Here is a 13,022-nt window from a genome sequence, read left to right on the forward strand (position 1 = left end):
TTAAATCGATTGATCTAATCGATTTTCCCCTCATTATTTTAGTCTTAATCAGTGGAGAATAATTATTAATAGAAATTCGTGTTAAAATTAAATAAGAAGGCATATATGTTTAAATACAATTTATTCTAGAACACATATATATGAAACACTGGATTATTGAGCGTCTTTTTGCGTGGAATCATCCACTTTGACAAGTTGGTCTTCTCTGCCAAGAAGATAGCTGGTCTGAGTTGTACTCTGGCTGAAGGTCGACGGTTGATATGAACTCGGCTGGCTTGGTCTGCCATAACGATTGTCAGTCACTTGGTTGTATTGCGTGTCCAGCTTCGTAACTCCACTGAAAAATATATAGCATTACAGAACTTTACAGATACCGGCAAACTTCTTGAACATTAAATAAGGAAGTCTCCACTCCCAAGTTTCTGCATCGTATCGCAACGAAGGTCACAAACGTCAACTGATTCACCAACTACGAGATCGACACGTAGATAGTGTGAAACCAGCTGCCCACCAATGTATTTCCGAATCAATTCGACAAAGAGTCGTTCAAAAAAAGAGCGTACCAATTCTTTCAAGGCCGTTAACGCATTTGCGAGGTTTCTGGTAATGTAAGTGTCCATGGGCGGTGGTATCCCTTAATATCAGATTATATATCTGCCCATTTGCCTCCTGTTACTTTCAAAAAATCTCTGTCCAAGGCTGTCACATGTTTCACGGTACTGACCCAACCAGGTAGAGCGGCAGACTAAAAGCTGCAGAATCCGTGACTTCATTATAATAAGCATATGCTTACGATTATAGAGACAGATTTCATAAATTTTTATAAAGTTTAAGCAACAGAAAATGACAGTTTAAAGTGTAAACCAACGGTCAAACTTTTTACAAAAGTAAGAAATAGGTCTTCGGAATATGTCCAAAATTTTTTTTCAGTTTTATGAAGTCTGAAAGCTGAGTTCTGGACTACCTTTCATCTCTATACGGCCGTCTTTCGGTAGCTATTTGTCCATATACAGTCTGGGCCCCACTGGAACCATACTTTCTATCTCCAGGGTAATATGCATTCTGGATTTGATATGTATCATAAGCTGGACTTCTGTATCCAAAACCAAAATTGCTGGAAAATGAAAATGAAAGGTGAATGATGTGTGGGAATGGGGTATGAAGTGCAAAGAAAAATAATATAAAAGGTGTCTCAAAACTAAGTTTACATTTATTAAGGTTACTGGTCATCAAATCACGCTTCTTGGTTAGTTTTAGGTTTTAAAGTTCAAGCACAACTTTAAAACTTTCCTGACTACCAAAAACATGGTTTCAGCAGGACAGAGCAATGTCACACACGTCTAATGCGTCTCTGCCACGAGACGTAAAATTTTCTCATGCAATTTGATCTCCAGGCGAAGTAACATAAATTAACCTCCACGCAGTCCTGATTTAACCCCAATGGAATTTTTCTTATGGGGTTATCTAGACTTAAGATTAGATTATCAGAGTCTACGTCAATAAGCCAACTTCTTTGGAGCAATTGAAATAAAATAACCGTCACGAAATGGCAGCGATCACTGAGTCCACCTGCCGAGCTGTCATAAGTAATTTTATTGTTCGATTAAATGAGTGCCCGCGAACTCGAGATATTATCTGGATTATATTATTTGACAGAAATACATTCCCAAAATGTTTACTTTAATAATGAATAAACTTTTTTGATACACGACTTACTTTTTTTAAACCATCAACTAAATATGAACTTTCTTTTGAGACACCTTGTATTAATTCATGTATGGAAGTTATATTGTAGAAGTAGTTTATATTGAAATTATGTTTTCATTACGAGATGAAATTCGCAAGACCTCGGGCCTCCACTCGTCTCCAAATACTAAAAGAAGTGGGTACACCAGTTCTACCAATATACTACCATACAAGCATCCGTGGTTTTAAGAAAACCTCCTCAACATACCTTTCATCTCTATACGGCCGCCTGTTTTCGCCAACATTTCGCCAGCCACTGGACTGGTATCCTACGTCCTGGTAGCCCCCATAGCCAGAACCGTAGCTGGCTGCACTGGTACCGCGGTATGGATCTTTGTAATTGTACCCTGAGGCGTAGTCATTGGAGTAACTTGGATTACTTTGGTAACCACTCTGCCAACCGCCAGAGGATTGTGGTCTGAAAGTTAATTTATGTCATTTGCTTGCGTATGGTCGTAAGTTTGTTAGTTTCTTTAGATGCCTAGAATTAAACGTCCACGCCTATTAAAATCTAGTCCAGAGAGTTCTATAATTGAAAAAGGTGTTAGGGAGCTAACAACTAAACATTTTTTTCTCTCTTTATAATTGTGTGTGATTGTAGCATAATATTTTCATTTTATCTTCATCAGACAAAAATATATCTATTTCCCAAAATATACCTGGCATAATCCCGCTGGCTCCAAGCAGAGGAATCAGGTCTACCAGACGCAAAATAATACCCGCGGCCACCTGCGTCCCAACCCGATTGACCTCGATAGGTCTCATCCCACGGTCTGAAACTTCAAAGATCAAAACATATTTCACAAATTCCATGACATTATATACAGGATATGAACTATACACAGAAGTTAACCAGACACCTCCCCAAGTGTCATTATCGCCAAATCAGGTGTCAAATTGATTTGAGCGTGAATTATACTATATATATAAGGTAATTAAAACAGATTTAAGACTTATCTACGATTTAAAAAATCTATGAAGACACCGCAAAAGATTAGAGCAAATAGAACGTATTTAGACCATTTGAAACCTCTATCTATCTAAGAAATATTTTGGCGAGCCTTAGGCATCTAATAAAAAAAAGTATCAGTGGCGTTATTACCTTTTTGGTGTAGGCATCAGATTTCTGTATCTGTTTCATGGTCAATTGTCAATCTAACCTGACTCACGGCGTCGACTCTTTGGATTTAAGTAAGCCGCTTTCCTCACGACGTTTTCCTTCACCGTTCGAAAGAGAGAAAGGACTGACCATTGGTACACAGCTAGGGATTGAAACTGAGACCTAAGCGATGAGAGAGACCTCATGCATCTAAAGCGCAAAGCTTCAGTTCATAGGTTTCATGGTGCTAAGCTAAACCAAACTTAGCGAATCTCTTTAGATACATCATATACAATTTGAACTACTATAAAAACAATAAGCGATCACACCATAAAAAACATAATATGATTTTCGGTTTATTTGTTTAGTAGCTTTGACTTTCGTTAAACAAAAAATATATTACCATAATGACAGTCGAAACTGTAGTTAGTAGATAAAAAGCTAATTAACTCGAACCATGACTCACAGGGTCAACAATCTTAAATCACTTGTCATTAGTTTTTTAAACCATTAGTTTGAAATATAATCTATAAATATATAGCATATACAATTTTCTTAGCCTATATAGTAATAATAAAAATAATTAAAAACATATTTAAAAGTCCCTGTGGCAGTGTACCTTTAACGCTGGCAACATTTCCTCGCCGTATTGCGAAACATTTTTTTAATTTATAGATGATGATTATCATCTATAAATTAAAAAAATGATCCAATTTAAAATGTCACTAAAACCTAAAAATCATATCGATTTAAAATTCATCCTGCCAATCGGATTTATTTTCAAATTTTACTTCGTTGATTCGTCACGATCAGTGTTCTTTTAAAATATCGCTAAATCTTCAGATAACTGTTGACATACATGGAAGAGACTGACTGCCCACAACACAGGGAATCCTAGTGTGGGGGCCAGTGCACTCTACTTTATCGAAACTTTCTTGTATATTGTGTCTAATAAAGAATAAAGAAATATCACACCTCGCTTCAAAAAAAAAGTGTGTGTGGGAACCCTGCAATATACTATAACCACTTGATTTATGTTTAAACAGTTTGTAGAATCCTGCAATCAAACTTTTACTTAGATCCTATTATTATAACTATTAAGTCTTGGCGGTGAGCAACCGAAGGGTTCTCCAAGGAGTAAGAACATGGTTTCTTTGTACCTAAGGAATGCGACGGGGAAGGCCATTTACGATACCAGGAGCCAGATTACCAGACGTTAACAAAGACGTTGCACCTATTGAATTCTGTCTCTGACACCATTGACATGTATGTTCGCAGACCGAGTTAACTGTAGCGATATTTAGTAAATTATGTTATTATATAAGATTATTTACTAAATAATATTAAATATATTTAGTAAATAATCTTATATATTTATTATCGTATTCGCTTAGTATTGTAATGATAATGTATATATTTCTGTAAATAAATGTGTATCACTGTAACTCGCTATTAATTAAAATGTTTTTAGGAGTTTTGCTTTATAACCGTCATTATTTATTATTACCGACCCATTAACAAATAAACATAGTCTGTACCACACGGGTTACAACTCGTGTATCATATTTCTGTGGCAACTAGAAAATATTCCATGCAATTTTGCGTCTGTTGATATTAAACTCTGACGTTAATGCTGAGCGCATGCTCTATGGTCTACGATAACAATAAATACTTTTTTCAATACAGTTAGTTTGATTGTATGCATATCTAACTGTATTGACATTCGATACAATTTCATGAAAGCGTGAATTAAAATCAAAACTATTGTGAAATAATTGCAACGTAATGGTGGTTTTATTTGTATAGAGACAATGTGTCACGTTATTTAAATGATCATAATCCTTGGCATTGATTTGCTCCAGTTCAATTTGTATGACCCAAAACTCGACAATTAAAAAGAGTGCTTGAGAATTTATCCGCTCTACGCCTTTGACTTACGAAATACGAACTGTTAGTAAATGTAAACTTAGAATCAATTTAACATAATTTCTGTTGACGTTCATAAGTGTTCTCGATTAAATATATATATATATATATAATAAATATATAGATATGAATAAAGTTATCTTGAGTTAGGTATATAAAGAAAATTTTATTAACTCGACAATTTGAAACTCTCAAATCAAAGAAAAATTCAAATCATCAAGAGTTCAAAATAACAAGCGTTTATAATTGATGATGAAATGTGTATTTATACATAATAAATGATTCAGAATTTTTATTTCTAAGAGAAGTACGTATTATTTTTAGTGATGATGTCTTTAAATATGAACATGTCATATTAACGTTTTATTAGGATCGTCCCGGTAATTGGGTTTTGAAAAAAGGAAATATGAGTTTACAATTGAACTTTTAATTAATCATTTCGATTTAGAAAATATTAAAATGGAAGCCAACAAATATATTGAGTACTGGGAAATGCTATATAAAAAATATTTTTTGTGTTGTATAGCTCTTAAATTCATTGCTGTATTTTTTATCTAACAAGTCTTCACCTTCTTCGGTTGCGCTTTATTTTCTATTGTATATATATAATTATTTAATATTATACATTCCCATGTCAGTGAATGTTATAATGTTCATCATAAGATTTTTTTTAAACCATAAGATAAGACGTCTTTATAAGTAGACATTCTTGTGTAAAAAATGTTAAATTTATATATATCCAATGGTTTCTATTAATGTAGTACTAATTTCAGACCGTGAGGGATGTACTCACCTGTCATGCGGCCCAGCTCCTACTCCTGGCCCATAGCCACCGTAGCCATCATCATATCTGTCGTATCTGTCATCATAATATGAAGGTCGTCTGTTTCCATCATATCTGCCATAGCCGTCATCATAGTGGTAGGCATTTCTGTCATACAACGGTCGCCGTGGGTATGGCTCGTCGTATCTGTATTTGTATATAAAATCTTTGTTAAGGTAAAATTTCTGGCAAAACGGGAATTGTATCATCTAGAGTTGATACTTCCAACATTGTTGATTTATGGTTATCTTAAAAATCGAGGTTGAACTTTTTTTATTACAATTTTATTGCATAAGTTCAATAGTAATGTAGCTAGGAACACTTATTAGACAAAGATATTTCGATTTTTTTAAATTTTAGTCATACGTTATTTTAATTCTACTATTGTATTTATTTATTAAAGTTCACCACATCATAAATAATGCTATATCTACAGTACAAGCCATCTTTTTTAAATAAACATGACTATTATGGTAAACTGTGTGGCTATCTATGGTAGTCACTTACCGATCATATCTGTCCCTATTCCTATCTCTCAAAAACCTGTCATAATAATCTGGTCCATATCGATCCCTATCGTCATATCGGTTCCTGTGTCTGTTCCTCGGCCTGTCCCTATGTCTATCTTTATCGTCATGACTCTTATCATCAGTCTGATCATCTGTTTCGTTTTTACTACTTCGTCTATCTGTATTATATCGTTTATCATCGTTATCATCGTCATCCCTGTTTCTGTCATGTCGGCTGCCGTGTGTAGGCTTGTTGGAGCGTCTGTCGTCTCTATCGTCATCACTGTCATCATCATCGTCACATCGACCACAGCGTCTATCATCCAGTCGATCATATGGTCGGCCGTATCCGTAACGTTCGTAATAACTTCTTGTTATTCTCGACGATTTGTCTTTGGACGGAAGAAGTATAGATGATAGTTTAGATTCATTGTCACCTTCAGATTCTACCAAAGATGTTACTGCGACAATGATTAATACCTGTAAAGATATAATATTTAGTCGAAAACAGATATAACGGTGCTCTGAAATCCGAAGCACTAATTGTAATCATATGGGTAATTTAAATATTAATTTTATTTTCTATTTTTACAGCAACTTGATACTAATATAGTAGACAACTTATTTATATAAGAACATTAACCAAGACAAGAAAAAATAAAACCTAAACCTTTTTATAACTAATTAATAAATAATGCTAAATATTAACTAACTCAATATATCCGTCTCACATGCAATAATATTCAGGATGCACAAAACACGCATAACACAGAATGCTGATCACCTACTTGCCTATTGGACAAATTATCAAGAAACAGATACAGAAATCTGAAGCCGAGACCTAAAAAAGTTGTAGTGCCACTGATAATTATTTAAATTTAATAAAGATACAAATATTTTTTGCAGAAATATTTCACACAGCAGCGGCCTTAATCGTTGGTCAAAGTCATAATAAAAAGTCTCTCTATATATATTATTTCTTTATGAACACTTCGTTGCTAGTATATAGAAATACAGTACAATTAAAATAACTAAATAAAAAGGGAAGCACTAGTCCTAAAAATTTTAAACAGCAAATTAAGGATAAAATTACTTCATTCTACCAGGAACGATATATAAATTTCATATATAACAAGCATTACACACTTAAAAGGAACTTTGTTATTTAAAAAAAAATTATCTCTCATTCTTTTTTTTCTTTGATTATTGTTATTTTGTGTGTTTCTGCGTATGTTTTGTTAGTAATAAATGTTATGTCTATGTCTTTGTTTATAAAGGAACAATTGCATTGCATAAACTAACAAAAATTTGGTAAGAAATAGTATACAATATAAATTATGCAATATTTGCCCCTTTTAACACAAGATTGCCCCATAATGACACTGACCTACATCGATAAAAATTATAGCACATTATATATCTAAAGATTTTGATCTACATTGATTGTAGTTCATTAAATGTGGGTAAAAAACAATGGCCATTACGCCAAGGATTCTATTTGGTCCATGTCAGCCATTTTGTGCCCTACGTGACGTCACACTATTGTCTATGGAGGTCGCGGCGTGGGCGCAAATTAAACTTAACAATTTATTTCCACAGATTTTTATACCAACTAATAATTATACATAATTGTTAATTTTAATATTTTTGACTGAAGATCTTGTTTCTTCGTTTCTTCGTTTTGATCTTGTAACACAAGTATGGCCACCAAATAAAAACATGAAAAAAATTCAGGGTATTTATATATAACCAGCCAGTTTTTTTCTATGATTACAACTACAGAAAATAAATAAATTGCTAAATGAGACATCATAATACTCTAGAAACTAAGTACTTAGAAAAAAACTTTACAATGAACACTTTAAAAGATCAGATTAGTTCTGTTTTATTAACGCGAGGTTGAGTTTTTATGTCAATTATCATCATCTTTAAGATCTTGATTCATCTTCCGCATAATAATTATTACTGCGATTATGTTACCTACTGAAAAACGAAATAACGGATTCGCATAATATTTTCTTTGTTTTTATATGTAAAATCATTGTTGAGATCTTTGTAATAATTCATTTTCATTATTAATTAATTTAATAAAATAGTCTTATTAAAATTATATTGTTGAGTTCTTTTTGATGTGAGTGTATTTTTTATTACTTAAGCTATAACAAATAATTATAGACATTTATCAAAAAATTGTAAATTTTTTAATAATGAAAAGTTTGAATAATATTACGAAGTTAATATATTGATATTGACTTATATCAATAACATAATTTAATTTTGCTAGTATCTTCGGAACCTTGCCTAAAGGGACTCCTTTTAATAATATTTTTTTAATAATTAAATTTTAAGGTTAGTTATTAGATATATTTTTATGTATTATGTTATTTCTGTATTAAATTTAATAATAATTTGTCAAAAACTTACCTGAATTATTATCAATCGTATCATCTTGCTCAGCCTATGCAGCACATACCAAACAATGCACTCGTATAAAACCTGTTTACTATAAATAAACTATGCGAACCTTAACATCCTATAATCTGTATCTGGTCATATAGTCTATTTAGTCTGTGAAAAGTCGTAAACTTTTTAAATTTAGAACCGTTCTGCGCGGTTCTGTTTGACCGACTGTCCGATGGCTCTGGCGTCCGGCGCTTATAATAATTATGGCAATTGTTTTTTTGTCTGTCCATCCGTCCTGTGGGGCACATAGCTCAACATTACGAAGGTTACACATGGTAATGACTGTGCGTAGATGTGAAGATAATGACAGCCCGCAATGAGAGGAATCTACTTAAAAGTAGCTTGATAATCATGTCTTGAAGAACATTTGATTAGTGTGTGATTGCTATTATTATTTTATACTTTCCGTTTCACCTCGAACAAATCAAAACATTTTCAGACATGTTATTTATCAATTGCTAGAGGTTTCTCGGTTGAAAATTGGTTCGGCCAGTATTGTCTAAGTAAATTTTTGTATTAGATTTGATATAACAAATAATACAAAAAACAAATGCAATAAATATATAGGAAGAGGAAGTTCTATTGTTTAGAGCGTGTATCTGTTTCCATAGTGTCGCATTTTATTGTCATCTCTAAAATAATTTTCCAAAAGTTACTTGTAAATTTAGAATTTTTGCAATTATAAAATAAATATCAATAAATAGAAGATATATGTGTACCGTTTTAGACGTTTAAATATTTGTTATTGTTATACTTTTTTAAGGATAATAAAAAAGGTATTCTATGAAATGAAACATCAATGTGTATTTTGTCATTTTCTGTCTTAGCTTGTGCTTACCGTAATCTCACCGTTAAAATGTCTATAAATACTAAATCATAGTATATGCTTAATGTACACTAAGCATATACTATGCTTATACTAGCAGTTTTTCGTGGGTAAAGATTGACCTAAGTCTAAGTGCGCTCTATAGATCTTGCTCTTAGCCTCAGCGCTAAGTATGACTCATGTATATCGTATAAATTAAGTAAACGTATGGAATTATGACATACGGAACTTATAGTTTGTGTTCATGTTTCTTAGTCTTTGGAAACTTTATGGATTTTCAAGCCTCTATTAAAAAAAATATTGTCGCAAATAGATCGTCCGTTAATGGCCGTGCAAGGCTTATTTTTGAAAGGAAAGTTTTCATCCACGTTCTCAGAAGTTCTAAATGATTGTGATTAGCTCAACTAGTGTATTATGGAAACAGATATTCACAGCTATATACTTGAACCAAAAAATGTACGCGGCGAACCATAGCTGACACGTCATTTGCATTGTGAATAAACGAGACTGGATATGCTATCATCAATATTGTCATGCACGGTTTTTAATTGAAGAAGCAACCTTAAAATGGACCGCATCCACAGATTCGTGGTTGCGTTGTTAGCCTTTTAGGAAGAATTAGGTTCAGAGTTAGGATTCTTACACTTGTATTATATATACAAACCTAATCTGCCTCTGTAAATAGGTCCATTCTCTATGTTTTTATTTCAGTTCTGAAAATTATTTATCGACAGACATCTGAAAAGCACTGCCTTAGACTACCCGTAACGTTTTCATTACAAATGTTTAGGTCTTTTGCAACTAAAAAAGAAAATATTCCTCTGCCGCTAGGGAATAGTAACATAGACAAAAATAAATATATCCCGTATGTTCTATTATAAGTAGCTCATTACGTTGTTGATATAATTTAAGTAAGAGCACTGATGGTCACTTAGAAGTTAGAACGTGCGACTCTTCTCTGAGGTCGTAGATTCAAGCCCTGGCTGTACCTTTTATTATCCTTTGTTTTTGATCAAATCGCGAAGTCTAAGAAGGCAGCACTATTAGGATCTGATGTCGAGAAAAATAATTAAGGACTTAGAATAAACTTTGAATTTTAAATGAAAGAAAATGTCGTAAGGAAATTTATAACGAGAAATTGTATAGTTTAAAGCCCTAGACTTATATAAATATGAAGCCCTAATCATGAAGACCAGTAGGTAAAGCGTAAATATTAGCAAAACTCAGGTAATTTAATGATGCCTAATAAATACGCTACGCCGGATAACTGTGTCCGCCCACTGTACAAATTACCAATATTTGTGCCACTGTCAGCGACCTCTAGTGGTCATTCACTTGAATTGTTGTTGAACCATGACCACGCTTTGCAGCGTAACCCGGTAACAGTATTGTGGTGGAAGAATGGTGTACTGTTCCTTCTAAAACGAGAGGATACTTCATTTATCTTGACTCTAGCCCAAAGGCCCCAGTGGCTAAGGTCAAGAAGTTCTATATATCCTTAGCGAGTGAAAAGACTTTGTTAGTGCGATCCAGAGTATGACATCAAAGCAGTGATTTATAAGCACGGATTATAGGGTTCGCTACTACTGAAACTTCTTTAGACGCATGAGGGTAACATTTTTACTGAAGAAACGCAATATTAATATTAGCGTCACGAAAATGTGCAACGTTTTTGTCAAGGAAAAGGGAGAGAACGATTGAGACCGAATGAGAGAGAGTGAGAAAGGGAAGTATGAAGCGAATAGCCATTAGCCATGGATCGAGAGTAGGGAGCAAGCAAGTGAGAAAAATCGAGAGAGAGTGAGATAGAGCGAGCGTCGCATCACACACGGTGGAGCGAGAGGTGGAAAAGAGCTATAGGGAGGAAGAATGAGAGAGAGAGTGGCAAAACAAAATGATTATTTTACTACACATATTACATTTCATACACATTATACATATATACTCAGAACTATAAATCTGTCACGTTTCAAAGGAGTTTGGCTACAATCACTAGAATTAAACCTCTAAATATATAGATATTTCCCCTAGCTTTATAAGGTGACCGCTAATGAAAATAATTATAAAGTTCAATGAACTGACACCCTTTTATACGCCACTCAGCGGCTTCCTGTAAAATACTTTTAATTCAACCCCAATCTTATTAAAATAAAACATGCAAATTATAAGGTAATATGCAACGGGTACTCCATGGACCGGGTACTATTTTACTATAACGATTATTTGCTATATTGAGTATTATACGGTTTTAAAGTCAATCATCGGCACAGTACTACTTCCAATAACTCAAATTAAATATGGTACCGGGCAAAGCGTACAAAACCAGCGAAATCAGCGCCATCTATTGATCATCAATCGTTGCAGACGTGCTTGTATAAAAATTGAATAACTGAGTTATTTAAAAAGTAAAACAATACTTAAATACTAAAATAAAAACTTTTTTTATTACTAAAACTCCTCATTAAAACAAAATTGTTTGTTTCTCTCTGGCGGTAGTTTTGATTTACGTTCCCTTGTCAATCCAATTGAAACCGCTAATCATAAAATAGATGTTAATTAATATTCTTTTTAATTGTAGATGCATCTTTTGTACTTAACCCTATGTATGTGTTTTTCTTTTTAGCTCCAAACTAGGGTTGCCTGGAAGAAATCGCTTAATAGTGATAAGGCCGCCCGTTGCCTAATAACTTATGCTTTTCTTTATAAGAATGTTTATGTATTAGGAAACGGTGGGTAAATAAATAAATTAAATACTTTCCAACGATAATGTTCACTGCCACAGAGACCAAACTTTTTAAATTCGTTTTAATTTTATGATGAACAAAAAATCAAACAAACAGCTGCAAAAATCCTAACTACTAATCGGACTCACCGGGGACTTGAACCTTGATAAGTTAAAATATAATTCCAAGACTACTACTTCTATACTTCTAACGTGGAAGTAACCTCATATCTACCGAGCATATACCACATGAATAAATAATAACTATTGAACATTAAGAAATCAATTTATACAATGTAATTCAGAACTGTATAGTGTGAAAGACAACCATTTGTTCATTTATTATTCAAAAGCACAATAGACAATGTCAATATAAAGTTATTCGTATACGAACGTCAAGAAAGTCAAATAGCTTTAAATATACCTTCAATAAAAGTTTACAATTCTAAGGCATAGATGGTCAGGGCTGCGCCGCAAACAAAATTAGGGCGCGGTCACGGAAATAATTTTTGTTACACTTATACCACATAATCTTAGTAGCGAGTATCGATAAGTAGTTAAAATAGACGCAAATTTAAATAACAAAACATATATTTCACTTATTGTACACGTCAATATAATATTTACGTTTGTGCTGAAATTTTACTTTGTGTTTAATTTAAGACGATATCGCCGAATCTGCACCCGTTTCTCTCCCTGAATTGGCTATTCAGCGGAAGCGATCTGGTTTTCCTATTAAGGAAAATATAATTTAAGTGTATTAAACTGGAGAATATTTTTCGGCATACAAGTACGTTGAAACATTCGAAAAAGAGGCGATTCGTGGGTTTCGTAGACAGGCTCTGCGCTGGACGTCGGCGCAGCCCTGAGCCCAGTAGTTGGTGGAACATACAAGAAAAAAAAACTGC

General features: G+C 33.4%; 1 protein-coding gene across 2 annotated transcripts; it reads right to left on the reverse strand.

Annotated features, from left to right (window-relative positions):
• Positions 1–106: 106 nt before the first annotated feature.
• Positions 107–8,755, reverse strand: LOC111004137 (aspartate and glycine-rich protein). 2 transcript variants are annotated; one of them, XM_022275003.2, is made up of 7 exons: positions 8,528–8,755; positions 6,102–6,583; positions 5,565–5,741; positions 2,406–2,525; positions 1,955–2,164; positions 965–1,114; positions 107–337 (listed from the first exon to the last, which is right to left on the reverse strand). In XM_022275003.2, exons 1-7 carry the CDS (start codon positions 8,549–8,551, stop codon positions 154–156), a joined length of 1,347 nt encoding a protein of 448 aa, XP_022130695.2. In that variant the 5' UTR covers positions 8,552–8,755; the 3' UTR covers positions 107–153. The 2 variants fall into 2 exon arrangements, with proteins under 2 accessions (XP_022130695.2, XP_022130697.2); XM_022275005.2 differs by lacking the exon at positions 965–1,114.
• Between the last annotated feature and the right edge of the window lie 4,267 nt (positions 8,756–13,022).

This window comes from Pieris rapae, chromosome 4, assembly GCF_905147795.1.
Source record: "Pieris rapae chromosome 4, ilPieRapa1.1, whole genome shotgun sequence".
Classification (NCBI taxonomy): domain Eukaryota; kingdom Metazoa; phylum Arthropoda; class Insecta; order Lepidoptera; family Pieridae; genus Pieris; species Pieris rapae.

Coding starts and splice junctions, on each gene's coding strand:
- LOC111004137 (XM_022275003.2), bottom strand. CDS start 8,551: ATGATACGATTGATAATAATTCAG. Junction 6,584..8,527: donor TACGATTGATAATAATTCAG/GTAAGTTTTTGA, acceptor ATATCTTTACAG/GTATTAATCATTGTCGCAGT. Junction 338..964: donor CGGCCGTATAGAGATGAAAG/GTAGTCCAGAAC, acceptor TATATTTTTCAG/TGGAGTTACGAAGCTGGACA.